This window comes from Phlebotomus papatasi, chromosome 1 (assembly GCF_024763615.1).
Source record: "Phlebotomus papatasi isolate M1 chromosome 1, Ppap_2.1, whole genome shotgun sequence".
In the NCBI taxonomy this organism is placed as follows: domain Eukaryota; kingdom Metazoa; phylum Arthropoda; class Insecta; order Diptera; family Psychodidae; genus Phlebotomus; species Phlebotomus papatasi.
Genome location: NC_077222.1, coordinates 72,999,258 through 73,021,856, shown reverse-complemented (window position 1 = coordinate 73,021,856; position 22,599 = coordinate 72,999,258). Strand labels below are relative to the sequence as shown.

Below are 22,599 nucleotides of genomic sequence, written 5' to 3'. Positions count from 1 at the left end.
CGTGATCTTGAATCGCTATGAATCAATTTCACTTTCGAGGTGATGCTGCGAACGCTAAAAGTGTGACGATCACGACTTTTCAGAATGACTGAGTAAACATGATTTTTATTGGCAGAAGGATCATTAAAAAAGAAACACACAACTGGTTAAATGCATAAAATTGAGAATTCTGGTTTTTATCCTCCAAATTTGATACTTGGTAGGATTACTTGCTGTCGCGGATCTTGTAGAGAGTTTTGGAGCCCAATACCTTAATCACAAAATTATAGAGATTTGGGAAGTATTTGAGGTAGAGGAGGAAGGAGAATGGGAAGCATCCAGCCCAGTTGAGATTGGTACCATTGGCCAGAGCCACAGCAAAGAGTTCAGCACATCTCTCGGAAGTTAATCTCTTGTCCGTTGCCTTCACCGATTGCCCGTATTTCTCACCAACTTTGTCCGTGAATGCTTCATAGAGGAATTCCGAAAATGTTGGTCCAGCGCAAAAGATTGTTGTATTGATGTGCGGCTGTTCCAGCTTCAGTGCATGCATGTAACCGTTGATTGCGTGCTTAGCTGCGACGTAGGTGGCTGAATTGGGGATGGCCATCAAGCCAGCAACACTGGAATTGGCAGCAATGTGCCCTTTTATCCCATTCTTCAGGAAGTATCTCACGGCGATCCTGTGGAATAAATAATCTCAAGATTATTCCAGTGATGAGCCTGAACTAGCTTATGGTAAGTAAGATTTTTATTTTAAGCGATTCAGGTAGGATTTGAATTTAGAAAATGCCAAAGAAGATGACCGAAATGGATCCATTAGAAATTGAGAAATTTGAGTTTGCGTAACAAAAATTACTTTTTGTAACTGCAGTGCCTTTAGCAGCAGTCCAAAGAACTTTATATGTTCCAGAAAGTTGTAAAAATGTGCGAAACCATGATTTGCGCTCGTTATCATGAGAATTAGTCAAGCTATATTATTCCACAAAAAAGTTTCTTATAACTTTAAATCTCTTTCCAGTGAGAATTAAGTCCCAAATAGATTCCAACTAATCCTTGAGAGTTCGTAAAAATTGGGTATAAATGATCAGACCAAAATATTATAAAGATAAAGGAAGGCTTTCAGGCTTCGCATACACTTTTGCTCTGAACACTTAGGGCAGGCCTGAGCTAAAAGAAAAGCCTAAGTGAATTTGGTGGTGCCTGTTGGCATTCTTCGAAATGCCGCGAAAATTCACGTAGAGAAAATGAGAGGTTTTTTAATGTGAAAATTGTTTAATTCCTTAGAATTAAGTCATTTTCACAAGAAATCCTTTTAATAATTTAGTTGAATACAGTTATTTGGGTTAATTGTGAATAATTGTCGATATTACAACAAAAACATTGGGATGAAATTTTGAGCTGGAAGACTCATATTCTTTTGAGCTGTCCCAAAATTCAGGATAGGTTTGAGAAAAACCCTTTTGTATAACATTATTTTGATTAATAAGGAATGCAAAAGTACATATTACAAGAAAGGACACGACCTGCTAATAAGGATAAAATAGAGAAGAAAATATTTTGTCACATTTCAGAGATTTTTTGCAACCGCAGCGCCCCCAGACGTTTGTAAAGCGAGTTATTTGTGTCTCTATCTCTCTCTCACAGTTGAATTGCGCGCGATTTAAGAACTTTCCATTTGAAGTGATATTTGCATTTAATTTCTTTATATTTCTGCAAGATTCAAGTAAAAGGATGTGTAGTGAACAGCTATCCGTATTTCGACAAAGATATCAAGAAGACAATTTCTTTCTATATGAGTTTTATTTCTGTTATGTCTTTTTGGCGCAAAAATATTTATCATGGTACTGTGAGCGGGATTAGTGTTACTAGTATGGCTATCAGTAATTTGCATTAAAATTATCAACTCAAAATTTCCGATATTACACGACTTTTAACGAGAACAGGTCTGACTTAGGGGAATGTAGGCATGGTTCGCACACAGTGAACCTTCAAACAATGCAATTTTTCTTTTTGGTTGCAATGAGCTGGTTTACCATTTCTCATCTCGTCTCATGAGATTTGCCATGCTGAGAAAAGTTTTTTTTTTAAGATTTGAAACCCCTAGGGGAAAGTACTCTCCCTTCGAATGTTCATGCCTTCGAATAATGTGAATTTCTTTTATTTTCCCTAAGAGAGTTACACATAATTATCATGCAATTATCAATAATTGATATTAAGGTAACTAATATTCAATAAAAAACGTGCAAGTCTCTTAAGAAAAATAAAAGAAAATTCACATTATTCGAAGGCAAGAACGTTCGAAGGGAGAGTACTTTCCCCTATATCTTTGGGAATAATAAACTTTTCGATGTAACATTCACAGGGACGGTACAGAGAGTGTCAAGGAGTACCTGAAAAGCGAAAAAAAACACGAATTTTGCAAAAAATCGACTTATTCGACTTTTATTTTGGCAAGCCGATATTATCTAAATCTACCCCTAACTAATTCTGCCCAAGTCTCCCATTCTTATTCTGAAAGAATGACTAACACTTTTAGTAAAGAAAACGTTGCAAAAGTAGAATTGTATACCAAAATAGTAACATTTTCTCCGATAATACACGCAATTAGTTAGCACAGGTGCTCATATAAGCGTCAATGTTATGTAATTAAATTTAGTGAACGCTTTTTCCTCTCATAATCATAACATTGGTTTTCTGTTCAAAAAGTTTCGTGGACAGTAACACATAAAAATTTCTTCAAGATCTACAATGATCACAATTTCCGGAAATTCAACTTTGAACTTTTTAGGCTTGACCTTTCATATGGGTCATCCATAAACAAATATTACAGTTAAAACTAGATTTATGATCATTTAAAGAAAAATGATTTAATTCAGTTGATATTGTTCGTTGAAAACCACAAGTCGATATCTCCTATAGTTCTTTATCCATAAAACTTTTTACAATGGTGAGGCGACCGAGATAGCTTACCATATTCATGATTTAGGAGCCATAATCCTTGACCATGAGTGAAATACAAGAATCTCACTTAAAAAAAAATTATATCAGAATTACCTGGAAAGATTAACAGCGCTGAAGACATCGAGATCAAAGAGCGCACGATCAACAGTTAAATCAATATCTTGCCATGCAGCTCTCTGAGATCTTCCAGCATTGTTGACGAGAATATCAAATGTGCCAAAGTGTTTGACGACTCGCTGGAAATATTCCTCATGACGATCAATTTCAACCATGTCCATTTGCATAGTGAGAACATCGTTCTCCTTTAGTTTCCCACCAGAAATTGCAAGACATTGTTCTTTGACTTTCTCCAGTTCTGGAACGCGTCTTGCTGTGAGAACTAATTTCGCACCATTAGCTGCAAGGACATGGGCTAAACTCTGACCGATGCCTGATGAAGCCCCTGTTATCCACACAACCTTGCCGGACAGAGAAGCTGCGCAAAGGTGGTGATGTTGCGTGGTTATTTTTTTCGGTAAGAGAACACACACATTTTGATCATTTTATCACCACGTGATGATTGTTGATTTTCTTGCATACGAATTACAATATTACATTCCCATGTCGTAGTTAATGAGACACCTTTTATATGTTTTATCGATTTTAGAGATATCAACTTCACGAAATTCTGTAGATTTTTTTTTCTACTAAAATACATTTTAAAAAATTTGCTTCTGGATCAGGTGGTTTATTGAGTTACGTGCCCAAAGAGAAAATATCAAATTATCAATTCTATTTTTAAAAAGAACTTCAAAATCATTTTGTACAGCATTGTAATTTACTGTTCTAAATGTTGCAAGGATTGTAAGTATTCACTCCTTTTATTAAAAAAAAAAGTGAGATTTAACTGCACATTTTTGGTGTCCCATTATTTTTGGCATGAGAAGGTCAAATCTTCACTTACATAATTTTTTTCCAAATTTACTCTTGATAAAAAGCTCGACGTCACAGTCGAGGGTGAGCCATAGGGCGACGTTAATGATGTAGTAGATGATAGTGAGGAGAGTGATTGAGGCCAGAAATAGCAGGATCATTTTATATAATAATTTTTTCTTTAACCACTGAACTCTTCACGCAAAAATTTTCCAAACTTCACTTCACGACTTACTGAGAGATAATGAGACGACGATGTCAAATGTCTAGCGTAATATATACGCAAAAATATAATAAAGCTAGAATTGTTTTGCCAGAAAAACGAGTTTTCAAAAATAGCGCATGGAAATGTTCGGTGTTGGAGTAGAGATTTTTTGAATGTTTTTTTTCATCGAATCTCTTCCTGCGTAGTAAAGACACAGTGAGCTCACTTTGCTATTAAACTTAGTAAGCTCAGCGAAGGCACTTTAGGAACCTAAAAGTTTCCACACTATTGAAAATTTCAAGTAATTTCCTTCAGAGTTGTATAATTATATAACATTCGTACCCAAGTAGTATATTTTTGTATTTTAATTAAAAAAAGAAAAATTAATAAACTGAATTGAGAAATCAGAAATCTCGTAAGATGAACATTTTTTGTGTAGGAAAGGAGAAAAGCCCTTCTGTAGGAAAGAGAGTGACCCATTGTTTTGCAATTCTGTATAAAAAAATTAATATTTCATGATCTAATTCCTATATAAATTTCAACTTTTTTTTTTACTTAAAAGCTCTATTCTAAAGCAACTAAATGAGCCTATAATGATATAAGGATTTTATGAGAAAAGTACATTAGAATTTTAAGAGCAAAAACGACCGCTACGGGCAGGGGCATGACGTTTCCTATGTTTCCCATGTGTTTCTAGCATGCCGAAAAAACTTTTAAGTTGATTAGCTGTTTTCTGACATTGCAGAATGAATTAGCAAATAATACAAATACAAAATAAAAGCCAATTTAATATAGAATAGGCAACCGAAAACCCCAAACTGATAACCTCAGTAGTTTTGGAGATATCTTGTGAAATGTGTACGGAATCAGGGAAAATTTTACACTTGAACTGGTCACATTTTTCAGAGCTAATGACACCCCCTGGGCTACGGGCATGCACAATTTAACTATTGTCTGATTATATAGAAATAATCATATGAAAACGAAAGAAAATGTAAAGAGGTGTTAAACAATCCGAAAAAGGTCTGTTTTACTGACGCATTACAAGATTTAATTTATAAATATTTTGTTTTTAATGAAAATTTGCTTCTTTATAACCTATATACGTTTTTAAGTCGAATAGTTCATGGCTAATTGATCTGTCCTGAAATGGATATTTAGTTGGGCTACCGGTTTTGATCGATTTTACGAGCTAGACAACTGCTTAGACTTCGCTGAAAGAGAATTTTTGATCAAATTACCTTCTTCTTATTAGTAAACTTGGGATGATTTCTTAATTTGTTAATTATGAAGCAGGATAGAGCATGGATATGTAGTCTAATTACTGCCTAAATGGCCTACAGCTACGCCATGTTTGGTAGCCATTTTGTAAAGCAAAATGTATTTTTTATTAATTTTATCTATATTCAGCTGTTTGGCTCAAAATTGTCTTAATTGGAGTTATAAGTGAAAAAAAATAGAGAATATCATGCAAATAAGACTTATATAACCCGGGAGCCATTATACTGCATCCCAATTTACGTTAATAGTGTGTAAAGTAATACTTAGGATTAAAAAAATGGCATTTGGACACTACCGGTAAAAGTGACGAAATGCATCATCTTTGTAACAGGCCTTAAAAAAATTTTTGTACTTTTCTCAAAAAATTCTTATAAGGCTCATTCAGTAGCTTTAGAATAGAGCTTTCAAGGAAAAAAGGGGTGGCAAAGCGTCCCAAGCTTTGCAAAATGCTCGAACTCGTGACTTAGATGTTATACCACAAAAGCACTTTCGCATCATTTATTGTTTTCCGGTTCACAACCGATTTGAACCGATTCATAAATCACTCAAAAGATCCCCCAAAACAGTTTTGAAAGTTATAGAATTGATTTTCACATGAAAATTAGTTATCGGTTATGAACCGGTTCATTACCGGTTCAAAACCGATTGGAACCGGTTCAGTTTTATAGGAAATTCCAAGACCTTTGCAAAGACCCTAAGCATGACCCCATTCGCTTGATAAATGCTCTCTCTAGAGCCTTTTTAACTTTTGACATTGAAAAACCGTCATTAGGAATGATTCAACGGTATTTTTGTCTAAGAACGAAATGTCCGACTGCCCAGCAAAACTTCGATCTGCAATTCTGCACTTTTGAAATTTTAACGTTTCTTGTCAATTAAGCAGATACTTCGTGTGGCTTCGGGATTGTCGTGCGACTTCGTGAGCATCGCGAATTTCTTTCGTGTTTTCTAACCATTTCCTTCCCCTTCGTATTTTCTGTTATGGCTGATTTAATAATATTGTATTATAACATTATAATAATATTGTAAAAAAAAGAGAGTATTCACGTAAAATTGTTGAATAAAAATTGAATTTTAAATAAATTGAAATATATATTTTTATGTAGTTAAAATAAAGTTTAGAAACATTAGAAAGGGTAGAAGAAATGTAGAAATCATCTAAATACTCTAAAGAAATTCTGTCGATAATTTTAAAATTTTCTATAGAAATTCTGCAGAAAATTCTGCAGAATTTTCATACAACGATCGGATCCACCTTAGGACAAAATTCTGCAGAAATTCTGCTGATTTTTCGGCAGTTAGTAATTCAAATCTGACGAATTTCTGCAGAATTCTGCAGAATTTGCCGGGTGGGTGGGTCATCTCTAAAACATATCCAAAAAGAAAAAAAATCGCACGACGCGTTTTCGAGTAATTCAAAAAAACATAGTTTTGAAGGGGAAGGGGAGTGGTGAGGGAAAAATGAGGGGCATTTTGACGATCCTTGGGTCGACTTATGGGGGGTCCCCCTTAGGTCCTAAGTCGCTATCTCTTACCGTTTGGCCTCTAGAGCTGGCGACAGTCGGACGGACAGACAGACAAACTGCGTGACGATATTTCTCAGAAATCGTCTGAAACGTGAAGATTTGTTGATAAAAGTAGTCTCCGGTGGGGTGGAAGGTGGAAATTTTGGGGGGTGAAAAAATCGAGGGATTATACACTGGCGGCCAAAATAATAGAATCACTTTGTGAAGCTTATATTTTTTTACCTTTTGTATTTTTTTCTAATTTGTTGATATAATTCTGAAGTAGAAGTCTTCAAATTATTAGAATCGTAGAATAACGGTTGTTTTGGCTGCTAGAGGTCTCTATTTTACACAGAATATGTCAAAAGTGAAATTTAGTTCGGCCAAAAAAATTGGAAAACTGTCATTTATGGTTTTTAAATATGGCTTTATTTAAACTTATTCCATTTATAGACCACATTCTTTAATTTAAATAAAAGTGGTTCTATCGTGTTGTTCAAACCAAATTTAACTATTGATCTATTCTGTGAAAAATAGAGACCTCTAGCGGCCAAAACAATACTTATTTGATGTAAGGGAATTATTTGAACATCTCTATATCAAAATTATTTCAACGAATTGGAATAAACAAAAATGCTAAAAAAAAATAAAACGTTATTCGAAAGCATGAACGTTCGAAGGGAGAGCACTTTCTCCTATGTATTTCTTGAATCTCCATATAAAAGTATTCCACTGTTGCTCTGAGTGAATGACCCAAGTGACAATCTTTGTTAAGATTGATTTTTTTTATTTATTTTTTTTTTCGAAAATCAAAGTATGTTTTTAGAATCACATGAAGGTTTGAAGATTTTTATTTCATGAAAGTTTATAAATTTCATGAAATATAAAAACTAATACCCCTACCATTGGGAAAAGTGCGAGAAAGATACTTCCCCACTGTTCGATTTTGTGCTGCACGATGACAGACGGTGTTGATCGTTTGGAATCGTCGCACAATTGAGTGGAGTAGTGCAATTGAGGTGGTTGTATAAAGTGATTTCACGGCAAAGAAAAGGATTTTCTTTTGGCCCAAATACAATGCATAGTGTTTGATAAATAGTTTATTTAGTGTATGGATGATAGTGTGCCTTAGTCAATATTATCTAAAAAGTGCTTTTGAAGAGACTGGTAAGATATTTTCATGAGGTATCTCTACTCTGTACAGGGGGCCCACCATTAGAATTATAGTATAGAACAAATGGGGTTAAGTTTCTTTGGTTATGAAATCGAAAAAAAATTACAGTTAACATTACATTTCTCGTGGAAATAACAAAGGGAACTGTTTTGTAGTAAATTTCAGAAAATAACCAATTTATTCGTCCATGCGAGTCATTTTACAGAATGCGCGTGACGAAATAGCGACCAGCTATTCAACTCATTCCATAGCCTTATCAATTGAACTGTTCATATCAATTGGAAAATCTTATTCAAACAATAAAATCAAGATGTTCTATATGTTTCTCATGAGTGTTTCCAGCGAAAGGAGAATTTTCAGCGATTCATGATGATTTTCCTAAAATGTCGCACACGAAGAGGAAACAGCTCATTATCTCTAATTGCTTGTTAACAATTTCAAGCATTCAATTTCAAAAATTCGATAATCTGCTAAATTTAACAATTTTATCACCCTCGCGAGTACGACAAAACATTGATAATTTTATCACTTTTGGACAATTGAATTACACGACATTGGCTCAAACTCTTGCCGGCATGACTATAGGTAATACAGCATAAATCACAGTGTGAATTATTTCGCAATTCTACTTAATTCCACACGATTGTTTTATCGTGGTCATTGCAAAACGTTTAGGCTTACAGTACTTTCAACGCATGTATTTCCAGAATTTTTGAGATAACGAAATTTAGGCAAAATGATAAGGAATATGATGTTATTACTGTGGTATTATTGATTTAATTTTGGCTGCAGCAGATTGGGCAGTGATTGGTGAAAAATAGATAAATTTTTATTCCCACTCTGTAACCTGGTCGCGTCTGCCGCCGTCTTACCATTACCGGCCTCCCCAGGTAAACGGCAGAAACCCTGGTTCAATAGTATTAAATATTAATAGTAATGACTCTGGCTGGTACATCTTTTGGTTCGGGACAATTTTATGAAATTAAAACTCGCATTCCTTTCTTTTTCAAACGTTTTTCGTGTATCCCACTATTTCTCACTCTTTTTCTTCTTAACTGAATTAAAATTTCATATGAAAGGATGAATATGCAAAACGTTTGATAAAGTAAGGGGTACGAATTTTGATTTCATGAATTTTTTCTTGTATTGTTGAAGCATAAATATTCATTTTCAACGGTTTAATAATGCATTTTCAATGAAAATACTGAAATATTATTGTAAAACAGAAAATTAAAAATCTATGACTCTCGTACACCTGTAAGAACAGGAAAATTTCATGAAATCCAAATTCACATTAACTTTTTTTTCAAAACTTTTACATACAGTAGAGTCTCGCTATAGTCCATATTTGGTTTCAAATTTGACACTTGGGTCGCACTATAGTCCATGTAATTATTTAAAATTATCAACGATTTTTAGTATTGAAATTGCTCGACGGCTTCCATTTTCTTTACGATTGTGGTACTTGCCCTTGCTCTCTTCATTGTGGATCACAATTATCACAACTACTTAATAAAGTTTGCCAAAAGTATTAAAATAATTATAAATTTCGCGTACTAAAAAACATAACCGAACTTAAAATCAGTGTTTTGAAATCAACGGTCGATAAATTGTGGACTATAGAGCGATGGCCTATAGCGAGACTCTACTGTATGTCTAACCCACGCTTTCGCGCTCAAACTTGGATAGAACGAGATTTAATTTCATGTGAAGTTGAAAAGAAGAAGAAGAATACGGAAGAGGAGATTATGCGAAAGCAATAGATGGGAATTTTTATTTCATGAAATTTTCCTAAAAGGTGTATGGACACTGTCGTAAACCATTTTGATATCTCAGATATGGTTTTAAATTTAAATTCATTTCCAATCAATTTTATATTCTTTATTGACCGAAATTGAATACTTTACTGAGCACAGTGTTTAAGCTTTTATTTTCTAAATAAATATAATAAATATTTTGGGTCATTCAGTTTGTCATAAATCATTTATAAGTTTAAGATAAGATAAAATTTTGCCAGAGGTCAGTTCTCCATTTCGGATATTCCGATGTATCCAGGCCACCAATTGGGCCCCTTATGCTTCCCCACTCCTATTCTATCTTATCCCCCGATACGGGTAGCCGCTCTATATCGCAGCTCTGTGTGGACAATCAGTGCCGTTACTATATCACAGCATCCCTTCTCGGTGTGTGTTTTTGGGATCAGTGACAGCGAATATTTGTATCGATTGAAGTACCACTTTCACATCGAAACTCGTTTTCGTACCAGCCTCTATTGTTTTTAGGCGGTTCACTTTTTTGCCAATATGCACCATTGACATTACTATTCATTCATTCACTGGACGAATTCGAAGCCGATATGGCATGAGAAATCTTTTTTCTGCTGCCGCTCAGCCACGAACCCACGACCTCGCAGTCACAGAGCCACTGCTCTATCCACTGACCCACTCGAGGCTATTTATAAGTTTAAAATGATTAGTTTATTTTTTTTTATAATTTTTCCTATGCCATAAATAGGGTAAATTGGTACAAGTTGGACAATGGCAAAAGTTGGAAAATCTCGCTGGGACAAGTTGGACAGTCAATTTTTTCTTGATAAATACAGTACTAAATTTTAATTAGTATATTTTTCTATGTTATAGTTTAATTATTTGGTTCCTTGTGCTGCAAATAAAGTGAAAATCCATTCATATGAATAAGATTTAACGTATAAAATTCTCACCTCAATTGACAGTGTAACTTTTCACCGTCGAAAAAATACATCGATCGGTCATTTTTTTCCTAATAAAAACACAAGAAGAGTGACTTTGGTTTTTCGGTTCTGTTGACATTTCTCAATATTTCTGGCAAATTTTAGTGGAATAAAGTGTTTAATCTCGATAGTTAACGGTACGTAATGGTTTTAATTGATATAATTACTAACTGTATGAAGAAAAAGTGCTTATTTGAAGCGTGAGCAAAAGTGACAAGTTGGACATCCGGAGATACGATTGTATTGCAGGGGTTTTCTTTTTATTTCAGATGGGTAAAAAGGCAAATAAATTGAAAAAGTACAAATCCTATACTCAAGACCAAGTGAACAAAGCACTGGAAGCTTTTCGTCAAGGAAAGTCACTAAGTCAGGTGTCAGTATTATTTGGGGTGCCAAGAACAACACTTTTTAATAAGCTGACCGGGAAATGTCCGGAAGAATGCTCTGGGGGAAGGCCTCCTACGCTGCCAAAAGATATAGAAGATGAGCTCGTTGAATGGATTTTAGGATGCAGTGACAAGTGGCATCCTATAACAAAAGATCAAGTCCTCAACACTGTGCAAATTATTTGTAAGAAGTTCAAGATTGTCAACGAGTTCACCGATGGAAGGCCAGGATACTCTTGGTTCAAGAGCTTTTTGAACAGATACCCAGAATTGAGACTTCGTACACCAGAAGCATACACAACCCAAAGAGCTGGTATTACCACTGAGGATATCACTGAGTGGTTTGAGAAAACTCATGAATATTTAAAATCCAAAGATCTTCTGGAACTTCCTCCTGATCGCGTCTTTAATCTTGACGAAACGGGTGTAATTCTTTCGCCCAAAGGTGGACAGGTATCTAATATTATTCTATAGAGTTTTTAAATTCATGTTTGAAGAGGCTATGCAAGAAAAAAAAGAATTAGACTTCAGAAACAGGAAGAAAGGCTCAAAATAAAAGAAGAAAAGGAGCAAAGCAAGAAAATCAAAATATCCAAGAAAAAGATTTAATAAATAATATATATCTAAGCCTTAATGTTTTTTACTTTTTAATTATACACTTTACCCTAGTGGTATAATTGATTCAGTTTGTATGGCATTCAGTAAAAAATCTTGAAACTTGCACAACCTTCCCCTACGCATTGTCCAAATTCCCACGTCCAACTTGTCCCACCCTGTCCAAATTATATTGTTTTGCACTCACGTATTTTTCTTGTATTTAAGAACTTTTCAAACTGTTTTTCAAGAATTTCCATGAAACGGTAATATTCTAGAAGAATCAAGGAGCAAATTTATGTATGTCATCAGGGAAAAATGTATTTATAATGTCTTTAATCTTGTATCAAAGTTCGAGCCTCTGGAAATTGTTCCAACTTATGCAACTTACCCTATTTCACTTTTTATGCATAATTACTTATTTTAATTGAAAATTTACTAAATTAAATTTATTGTAGACAAATTTTATAAAACTACTAACCAATCAGCTAAAGATGAAGCAAAAGGAATTTTTATGGCTGTGAAATGATCAGCAATTTTTATTAGAGAATGTTTTAAAAGACTCGACTCAATCGTTTTGTGACGGAAAAATTACCACAATATATTTTTATTGAGCAGTACGGCCATTAATGTGTAAGGTTCCCGTCTTAAATATTTATTGTTTTTCCTCAGTATTTGGGAGATATTTTAATTTTATAGATTGATGATTTTGGTATATATTTTTGTGGACGTTTTTGGTTTTTAAAGGATTTTCTACACAGGATACTGGTCAAAATAGGCCTAAAGGCCTAAGACCTTGGTAAGGGGGGACAGGGACAGGTAAGGGGGGAAACAAAAAAAAATTTTATTGAGGTCACTGATAAGAAGCAGTTTAGATATATTTTCGCAATATTGAATAGTAGCTCCAGTTTCGAAACTTATTAAATTAGTATTTTTTTTTATTTTGGTAATTTATTATTGTATATTCGTATATATACTATTTTTTACTTTAAATTTTGAATATTATTTCTCACAGGTTTTTCTTTCCCTTATATACCCACTACTGAACTGAACAATGTACAAAATGGCATTAAAAACCCGATACATCAAAATAAATAAATAAATAATAAAAACATAGTTATCCTCAACGCACAATAAATTTTGTTTGTAAACATGTTTTCAAAATTTCATATGAGAGAGAGCAAGATGTTAAATGACTAGATGTCGGTTTCATTGACTCTCATTGAAATGTCAAACAAAAGTTATTATGCGTTGGGCATTACGAATCAAAAAACTATTACGATTTTGGTAATGCCCAGCGCACAACAACTTTTGTTTTTTAAAGTATGTTTTTGAATGTCAATGAGAGTGAATGAAATTTACATCTAGTCATCTTTCTCATTCACATTGGTATTTCTCAAAACATGTTTATAAAATAAACAAAAGTTATTGTCAGTTGGTCATAAAAATGCACAAGCACAACTCACAACAACTTTTGTATGGTAAATATATTTTTAGCACCAAACTCTCGTTTACAAAACAAAAGTTATTGTACGCTCTGCATAATGTACAGTGCACAAGAACTTTTGTTTTGTAAATATTGTTACGTGGGTATTTTGAGGAGACCCCCTTTTAAATCCACGTATTGTGACACCCTGGCAAGAACAGACCAGCAATTAAAAGTGAGGATTTCCCTGATGGACTTTAATTCTTTAATAACACCAATAAGCACATAAAGGGGGCAATTCCTCCTCCACGACACCTCTACTCTGGAAGCACCCCTATCCGCTCACAATCCTTTCCTTGGTCCCACCGACGTCCTTGTTGCTCAAAAATGGGTGTTGGGGGGAGTGATGCACTCAAGTACCCCTCACACTAGTCTCCGATATGCTGGGAGCGACGGCTCGACCAGTTCCAGGGGCGGAGAGAGGACCGGCGTGAATCTGTACATAATAAGTTGTCGACCGTCTGTAACAGCTGACGATAGTAATTCCCTAACTGCTAGTGAGATAGTCAAACTCGCTAAAGTAGCTCTTTTCATAAGAGCTACAAATTTAACGATTTAATTTAAAATCTCATTGGTAAGCAACGTTAGTCTTCTTGCAGTGTTTTATTAAATTAAAATTTTGTTCTTTCTCTTTATTTTCTCTTTTTTTATTTAATAATCACGTACAAATTGTTATTTCTATTTAGACATTTAAATTATTTTTTCTACACTGGTATGGCTAGAATTGTTATTGAATTGTAGTCTTCTAATGACCAGCGCACAATAACTTTTGTTTGTAAACATGTTTTCAAAATTTCCCATGAGAATGAGCGAGATGACTAGATCTATGTTTCATTCACTCTCATTGAAATGTCAATAACATGCTTACTAAACAAAAGTTATTGTGCGTTGGGCATAATGTACCTGATTTTTATATGCATGGCAATTTGCCGCTGCATTAATAAATAATAATAATAATCTACTAACCCCCTTTTTTCCCCTTCTCTTCCACTTGCGCCCTGGGAGGGTTTTATCTTCTGCTGTGTTTCACACGAAAATATAGTTTATGCTATTTGCCGTGTCAAGTCGAGTGCCATGGGGTGTGATCGGTGTGATGGTGTCTCTCTTGATTTTATTAAAAATCTTCTCCCGGTTATCATCCCGGTGCTCACGGATCTCTTCAATCATGTTATTGTTACTTCTACTTATCCTGACTCTTGGAAAGGGGCTCTTGTAGTACCGATTCCCAAAATTTCAAACCCTAAGTCTCCATCTGATTTTAGGCCTATTAGCCTGCTTCTTGTTCTTTCAAAAGCGTTTGAATTCCTCCTTCATGAACAAATCTCTCAACATTTGGATGACAATGGACTGCTCTGTGACTTTCAGTCGGGATTTCGTAAGGGTCACAGCACTACGACTGCCCTTCTTAGGGTAAATCATGATATCTCTTCAGCTCTTAATCGAGGTCATTTTGTTATTTTGGTCCTTCTAGATTTCACTAAGGCCTTTGATAGCCTTCCCCACAACCTTCTTTGCTACAAGTTATGCACTCTTTTTAAATTCTGGTCTTGAGCAGTAGCCCTTGTTCGCTCTTACTTTACAGGTAGATTGCAAATTCTCAGATTTAGTCAGGACGTCTCACCACCAACCTTCTTAAGTAAGGGCATTGGGCAGGGTTCAATTCTTTGTCCTTTGCTGTTTTCTCTCTTTATTAATGATTTACCCTAAGTTTTACGTAACTGCTTATTTAATCTCTATGCTTATGACTTCCAAATTTATGTGGAGGGTGATTCCTCCACATAAATTCAAACTTTCTTCAACTATGGAGCAGAGCTCTTCTTTGCGGCGGATAGTGACACAATCCGTCGTCTTTCAGTTTAGTTTAATGATTGTGTTAGGTATATCTGCGGCTTAAATCTTCGAGACTATATCTCCCCTTTCAGTCACATATTTGTTGGCTGCGATCTACCATCTCATCTGAGAATGAGAGCAGTGCTACTTCTGTTCCATTTGCTGATTTCTGGATGTCCTGGGTACCTGTCGTGTCTTTTGGTTAGGGGGAGTTCTACCACACAATAATCTTTGTTTTGTAAACATATTTTTGACATTTCAATGAGAATGAATGAAACAGAGATCTAGTCATCTCGCTCTTTTTCACAGGAAATTTTGAAAACACATTTACAAACAAAAGTTATTGTGCATTGGGCATAATGCCCAGCGTCCTTGTCAGACAATGCCAGCGTACAATAAGTTTTGTTTGTAAACATGTTTTCGGAGCTTCCTGTGAGAGGGAGTGAAATCTACATCTAGTCATCTCACTCACTCTCATAGGCAATTTCAAAAACATGTTTACAAACAAAAGTTATTGTGCGCTGAGCATAATGCACAACGCACAATAACTTTTGTTTAGTAAACATGTTTTTGACATTTCGATGAGAGGGAGTGAGATCTAGATCTAGTCATCTCGCTCATTCTCATGGGAAATTTTAAAAACATATTTACAAACAAAAGTTATTGTGCGCTGGTCATAATGCCCAACATACATTAACTTTTGTTTAGTAAACATGTTTTTAAAATTTCAATGAGAGTGAACGAAGTCTAGATCTAGTCATCTCGCTCATTCTCATGGCAGATTTTGAAAACATGCTTACAAACAAAAGTTATTGTGCGCTGGTCATAATGCTAAACGCACAATAATTTTTGTAAACATGTTTTAGTTATGTAAACATATAAGCATTTCACTGAGATTGAATGAAATCTAGATCTAGTAATCTCGCTCACTCTCATAGTAATTTTGAAAACATGTTTACAAAAGAAAGTTATTGTGCGCTGGACATAATGCTGTGTACAGAATAACTATTGCATTATTGTAAACATGTTTTTGACATTTCGGTAGAGGCCATTAGAGTTAAATTCAGTCATCTTGCTCTTACTTATACGCAGTTTTGAATACATATTTACAAAAGTTATTGTACATGGGTCACAATGCCCAATGTATAATAGTTCTTATCAGTAAACATGTTGTCCAAATTTCTGTGAGCGTGAACGAGATGACTAAATCTTCATTTCGCTCACTCTCATTGATAAAATTTGTCTACAAAGAATAGATATTATGCGTTGAGACTCAGGGCGGGGGGTGACATTAGCTCGAAAAATGCGACCAGGTTTAGTGTAATTTTTTCTCTGTTTTCGTACACATTTCACGAGATATCTCCAAAATTACGCAGGTTGCCAATTTAAGGTTTTCGGTTGCTTCTTCATTATTAAATTGGCTTTTATTTTGTATTAGTATTCTTTGCTAATTCATTCTACAATGACAGAAAACAGGTATTAAACTCAAATGTTTATTCGGCTCGCTAGAAACATATGGGAAACATAGGAAATGTCATGTTCCTGTTGAGACTAGTGCCTAGCGTACAATAACCTTTGTTTTGTAAATATATTTTCGAAACTGTCTATGAGAGTGAATAATATGACGAGATCTAGATTCTAGATATTAATCGTGTCGATATTGTGGTTGAAGTATTCGCGTCTTCTTTCGACATTCAATTTAAGCCTCGTTGTGTAAGGATCAGTCAGTCTCCAGGGACTGTCCAGGAGCACCTATTTAGTTCCGATTAAAGCCCTAAATAGGCGTGGAGAGGTTCCTTCCTTGCTCCCTAGATTCTATTCACTCTCACAGAAATATTAAAAATTACAACAGTTTTTATGCATTAGACATGATAGATCAAATAAATATTTCTCGCAGTAGCTCATCTTATTGGGTTAATTTTATTTTTCAAAAAATTGAATCCACAAGAAATTTATTAGTACAGTATATAGAGAACTAATGACCGATAAGTAATGTCAATTTACAGGTGTGATAGGGAGTGTTGTAAATGTTTGTTGAAAAATTAGCTCAATCAACAGCAAAACATGCTCTGTAGAGAGAAATATATTTCTAAGGGGAAAATTCTACATTTTTCAAGAACATTATTTGTATTGTTTTAAAGTTTGTTTACGATTGTGTTTTTTTTTTTAATTCTTTTTTCCCAGGTATTTTCATGAGAAGAAACAATGGAGGCTCTATCGGAAAATAAGAAACCGGCAAATCCCCGTGAAAAAGCAAATTTTTTCTCCTACCTTATATTCTGGTGAGTATTTTGTTCAATGAAAAATTTTCATTGTTTTAACTTACGCAAATATTTAATGATACCAGGGTGAAATAGAAGTTTTTTTAATGTGTCAAAGTATAATTTTGCATAAAATTTACTTATGGTTTAACTTTCCTTTAGGTGGGTTCTGCCGATATTTTTCAAAGGACGCAAGAAGGAACTCGAGGAGGATGATATCTATGAGGCTCTCAAGTGTCACAAATCTGATTATTTGGGTGATAAGATGTGTAGAGCATGGGAGAGGGAAATAGCTGTAAAGAAGGAGCGTGGCAAAAAACCCAGTTTACTCAGAGCTGCATTAGCAGTATTTGGGTGGAAAATTATGCTTCTTGGGCTGTTTCTGGCTGCAATTGAATTTTTGCTCAAGTAAGTTTTAAATTTTAATGTTTTATTTTAATATTATGAAATTTATTTGATATTTTTAATCATTATGATCTTCAGCTCTTTTTTTTCCTCTCTATTCTTCTTTATCAAATACTTATGTTGATTCAGGCTACAAGCACCGCTATTTCTCGGCAACTTGATATCCCACTTCAGTAGATTGAATCACACGTAATTACCTAGAATGAGAAAATGTCTCTGAAAAATTGCATGAATAATTGTTGATCATTGATTTGAATTAATTGATTGCCATTTTGGGGTGGGAAATGAAGCACAATTCAATGAAATTTTCAATTGAAAATCAACTTGATTGTGCAATACTCTCTATATATATTCGATACTAATGCACTTTGAAAGAAAAAAAAACTGACAAAAAACTTCGCATTGTGATGTCCAACATTATTGGAACTAATCAATCTCATTTAGGAAGAAGAATCTCATGAATGAGTGTTTTATTTTCTATCATGGAATTGGAGAGACGATGCTTTTTTTTCATTTCAACCATTAAAAAAAAAACATTGTACCAGAAATTGCTAATGATCTTTTTTGCGTTCTTTTTTCAGGGTTTCTCAACCATTATTTCTGGGTGGTTTAATTGCCTATTATTCATCCAGTGATGGTGTTATTCGGGATGCCTATCTCTATGCTGGAGCTGTAGTGCTATGCAGTGCCCTATCGGTACTTTTTATGCACTCTTTTATGCTCAGTAATTTGCACGAAGGCATGAAAATAAGGGTCTCCATGTGCAGCATGATCTACCGGAAGGCACTACGCTTGAGTAAAAATGCCCTAGGAGACACTACAGTTGGTCAAGTGGTGAATTTGTTGTCCAATGATGTTGGACGTCTGGATTTATCTGTTATCTTTCTGCATTATCTATGGGTGGGACCACTTGAGACGGTTGTTGTGACTTATTTGATGTACAGAGAAGTGGGTGTTTCTGCAGTTTTTGGTGTCATTTTTCTCCTGCTTTTCATCCCTCTTCAGGCCTATCTGGGCAAAAAAACTTCGGTGCTACGACTCAAAACTGCCCTAAGGACCGATGAACGTGTCCGATTGATGAATGAAATAATTCAAGGGATTCAAGTCATCAAAATGTATGCTTGGGAAAAGCCATTTGGGAAACTTGTGGAAAAAGCGAGAATGTAAGTAAACAACTTGTTTTCTGATAAAATATTTTTTATTTCATTTCTTCTTCATTTTAATGCTCTACTACTCTAAGTTATTCGCATTTAAAACTTGACAACTTTATTGAAATTCGCAATATACAACTTAATTATCCTAATAATATCTTTTTATTTTTACAAAGAAAAAGTTATATAAGAAAAATAGAACTACCAATTCCAAAACACTGGATTTGGCTTAACTTTTCACGTATATTCTTGTTTTTTTTAATTTTTCGAATATAATTTTGCACAATGAAGTAATAGTTTAGAAACTATGACAAAAACTATGAAACTATGAGATTACTGAGTAGATTAAGAGTCTTACCTGAAGGTCATAAATCAATTACTAAGTATGTTCAAGTGCGACTTCCTTTAAGTAATTAGGGGAAACTGGGGCACCATCAAACACGGGGTAGCACCAAACAGTAATTTTTATTTCTAAACTACTTGGACTATCTCGACAATTTCTTCAATGGACAAGCATCCCTATAGTGCCTATAAATTCCTATAGGCCTTGTCTTCAGAAGTCGAATATCTGATTAGAAAATCGCAGTGTTTGGTGCTACCCCGTGTTTGGTGGTGCCCCAGTTTCCCCTACTTATTTTAAAAATATATAAAATAAAATATCTCCCTGAAACCAGTAACTTTTGAATTATGAGGAGGTGGAGCTATTTTGAGCTGTAAGGCTACAATGATTTTAAGATACGATTTTAATGATATGAGGAGCTCAGAGCAAAAAACGCTATTTTAATAGGGAAATGCATACGACTTAGAGTTTTTTTGCTCCGAGCGCCTCATATTCGAAAACTATTTAAACGTAATGTAATAGATAGACAAAATAATTGTAGATCTAAATTAAATTATAGCAAGGCCCAGAGTCCTTTAGAAATATGTGAAAAAATCGTATATCAATGTAGCCCCATAGCCCAAAGTAGCCCTATAGTTTAGCATTGAAATTGAAAGACTTTTTCGCTAAAATACTAGGCCCCGGTTTACCTTTTGAATAATGCCTTATCCTTATGGCCTCTACACACTAGAGAAATTTATGACCATATTGAGACAAATTCTCTACGCTTAGGAAAAACTCTTCAATATCGACATAATTTTCTATGGTGTGTAGAGGCTATTAGTCAAATTCAAATAAAAATCTCTCTCCTGTGTCTTTTCTTAAGTGAATAAAATTAATATGAATAGCTTGCATATTGTACTTTCATTGAGTACGGTCTACGGTCAATAATAAAATCGGTTGGGTGTTGAAAGATTTATGGCAAAATGAGTCAAATAAAAGTCACATATAGAATGAATTAACCATTTTTTGCCACCTGAATGAAAAATTAATCTTCAATGTTAGACGTTTTATGCATCTCAGTAGATGCATAAAACGATGATGACTGAGATATATACTAGAGATACTTCTAGGATGTGACAGAGAGATAACCTTTTTCCAATGCATGCATGGGTGCAGATCCTTCCAGAGATCAAACACAATTTTTTTCGGTAAAGCTTTCGGCGCCTGAAAAAGCACCTTCTCCAGTTGGATGTACAATTCCAAAGTCCTCCATAAGTAAATTAAAAAAATTTCTTATTCTTCCAAAAATCCAAAATAACGAATTTTAAATACAGAATATTACGGTTTTAATCACTGAAAATGATTAATCACTTCATGAGTCCTCCGCCTCATAAATGAACTTCCACATATTATTAAAATGACCTTCATTTGCTCGTCCCTTCTTCCCTCAAAACCTTATTTTTCGGATTGCTCGAAAACACGTCGAACGATTCTTTCATTTTTGTATCTGGGATATTTCGTTCTCTTACGAAAATACAGTTAAATCATTCCTATTTAACTCTTTCCGGACCGCAGCATATGCTGCAAGCCAATTTCACAACTTTTAATCAAAAATATCTAACCTCAGGAATTAATTGAGGTCCTACAAAAAAATATCTCACATTTAGACATCCTTATAGTTTGTAATCATCCACAAGAATCGGATTTATATCAGTTCTGAATAATTAAAAAACATGGTTTTTCATTGAATATTCATATGCTTCTTTGGGTACTAGAGTCCCAAAAGAGACGAAAGAGTTAACTTATTCCTAAGCAATTTTAACTCAAATATATTCAAAATTTAACGTATTCAGCGTTAAAATCTTCCAAAAAGAACAAATATTAAGATAGAATTCATTATTCATCAAATATAATCCACAATTTTAATCAATTTATTTTTAGTGTCCAACTTTACCCTCAAAGTGTCCAATTTTAGAAACTGTCCAAAATTATGAGCTCTTGCCCTAATTCTTAATATTTCTGGATGAAATCAACACAAAATGCTTTTAAAGGTATCTTTAAAGCTTTTAAAGGTATTGTGCTCTCGAATCTGAGAATTTAGTAAAATTTCTTATTTTGCGTATTTTTTGTATCAATCTATTAAATTTATATAAATGAATTGAACCAGAGTTCGAATCACTCAAAATTTCAATGATATAATTTCAGTGAACTTGTCTAATTTATAGGCAAAAACTTAAGGAATTCTACTGTTTTCTCGGTATAGTTCGTCAAAGTAAAAACAAAATCAGGTTTTAGGACTTGGCATAGTTCACACTGTCGCACTGTTGGAAAACATAAGATTTTTGGGGCCCCTACAAATGGGTACTGGGCCTCCACATTTCTAAATCCGGCCCTGATTCCTTATAACGTTTTTCAGCTTTAAATTGGCTTTAGAGAATATATTTCTCAATCGCATGGAGCCATGTTTGGGTTCTTTGAAAAGGTCTTGGAATTTCTGATAAGTCTGAACTCATTCCAATCGGCTATGAACTAATAACTATTTTTTTCGAAATTCACTTGTAACCCTTCCAAGCTATTTTGATGGATTTTTTGAGTGCTTAAATTAATAAATTATATTTTTTTTTAATAATCAATAAAATAATAAAAGAATTAATAAATTGGTTCAAGTTAGGGGAGAGCGTGCTTAAACTTTTTATAATAATTTATTTGAAGCCCTGAATTTCACCTATTATAATATTATATTTTAATAGCTAGTTCAATACTCAAATTTCCAGAAAAGAGCCATCACTGAGTGAGAGAAATCCGAAAAAGTTAAAATAACATTCCGGAAATGTTAATTTTACCCTGCATTATTGATCCGAAATCGGTGTTAATATTATGCTTTTTAGGTGTATTAGGGGTTAAAGTTACCCTTTTTTATGTTAATTTTACCCTTAAAAAGGTGTAAAATTAACTTTAAAAAATGTTGATATATTTTTACACCTAAAAAGTATTAAAGTTACGAGGAAAAATGTTAATCGCACCCTATTTTTCTCAGTGATGGGTCACGTCCATCATAAAATTGAGTTGTCCGAAGTTTAAGTCATCCGAAGGTAGCGCGCTTTCCCCTACCCCTTTTGGCATATGTCTAAAAACCTTTTTTACAATGGACTGATTAAAAAAAAAGACTTTAAAATGGAAAATACATTAGCAAGCAAACAATTAATTGTTCTTTGAAGAAAATATTAAAAATATTCTATAAATTACTAGAGTGGCGAAAAAGTGGTTTACTGGCAAAAAGTGGTAGAATTATCCTATGGTTTTATTTGAAGGTTCAAAAAATAAATTTGTTACGTTTGGTTATATAATTCCCTGCGACAATATTAAACGTTTGATTTCTGTTCAGGTTTTTATGC

The 22,599-nt window shown here is 34.1% G+C and overlaps 2 protein-coding genes across 3 annotated transcripts in view; one reads left to right on the top strand and one right to left on the bottom strand.

Moving 5' to 3' along the window:
* Positions 1–85: 85 nt before the first annotated feature.
* LOC129801304 (dehydrogenase/reductase SDR family member 7-like) lies at positions 86–4,234 on the bottom strand. Its single transcript, XM_055846202.1, has 3 exons — positions 3,887–4,234; positions 3,037–3,418; positions 86–662 (listed from the first exon to the last, which is right to left on the bottom strand). The coding sequence occupies exons 1-3, from the start codon at positions 4,014–4,016 to the stop codon at positions 206–208; spliced, it is 969 nt and encodes a 322-aa protein (XP_055702177.1). The 5' UTR covers positions 4,017–4,234; the 3' UTR covers positions 86–205.
* LOC129800651 (probable multidrug resistance-associated protein lethal(2)03659) overlaps positions 3,332–22,599 on the top strand; it is a 36,287-nt gene continuing 17,019 nt past the window's right edge. The window contains exons 1-4 of one of the 2 annotated variants that reach the window (XM_055845209.1): positions 3,332–3,457; positions 17,250–17,347; positions 17,489–17,734; positions 18,313–18,894. In XM_055845209.1, coding sequence (XP_055701184.1) covers positions 17,271–17,347; positions 17,489–17,734; positions 18,313–18,894 — 905 coding nt within the window. In that variant the 5' untranslated portion in view covers positions 3,332–3,457; positions 17,250–17,270. Of the gene's footprint in view, positions 3,458–7,809; positions 8,014–17,249; positions 17,348–17,488; positions 17,735–18,312; positions 18,895–22,599 lie in introns of those variants that run through there. The other variant, XM_055845200.1, reaches the window with a different exon arrangement.

Excerpts from the sequence above, each read along its gene's own strand:
- LOC129801304 (XM_055846202.1), bottom strand. The coding sequence starts at position 4,016 with ATGATCCTGCTATTTCTGGCCTCAATCACTCTCCTCACTATCATCTAC. Across the intron at positions 3,419-3,886 it reads TAAATTTGGAAAAAAATTAT|CTTCTCTGTCCGGCAAGGTT; the intron begins GTAAGTGAAGAT and ends ACCTTTGCGCAG. Across the intron at positions 663-3,036 it reads AGCGCTGTTAATCTTTCCAG|GATCGCCGTGAGATACTTCC; the intron begins GTAATTCTGATA and ends TTTATTCCACAG.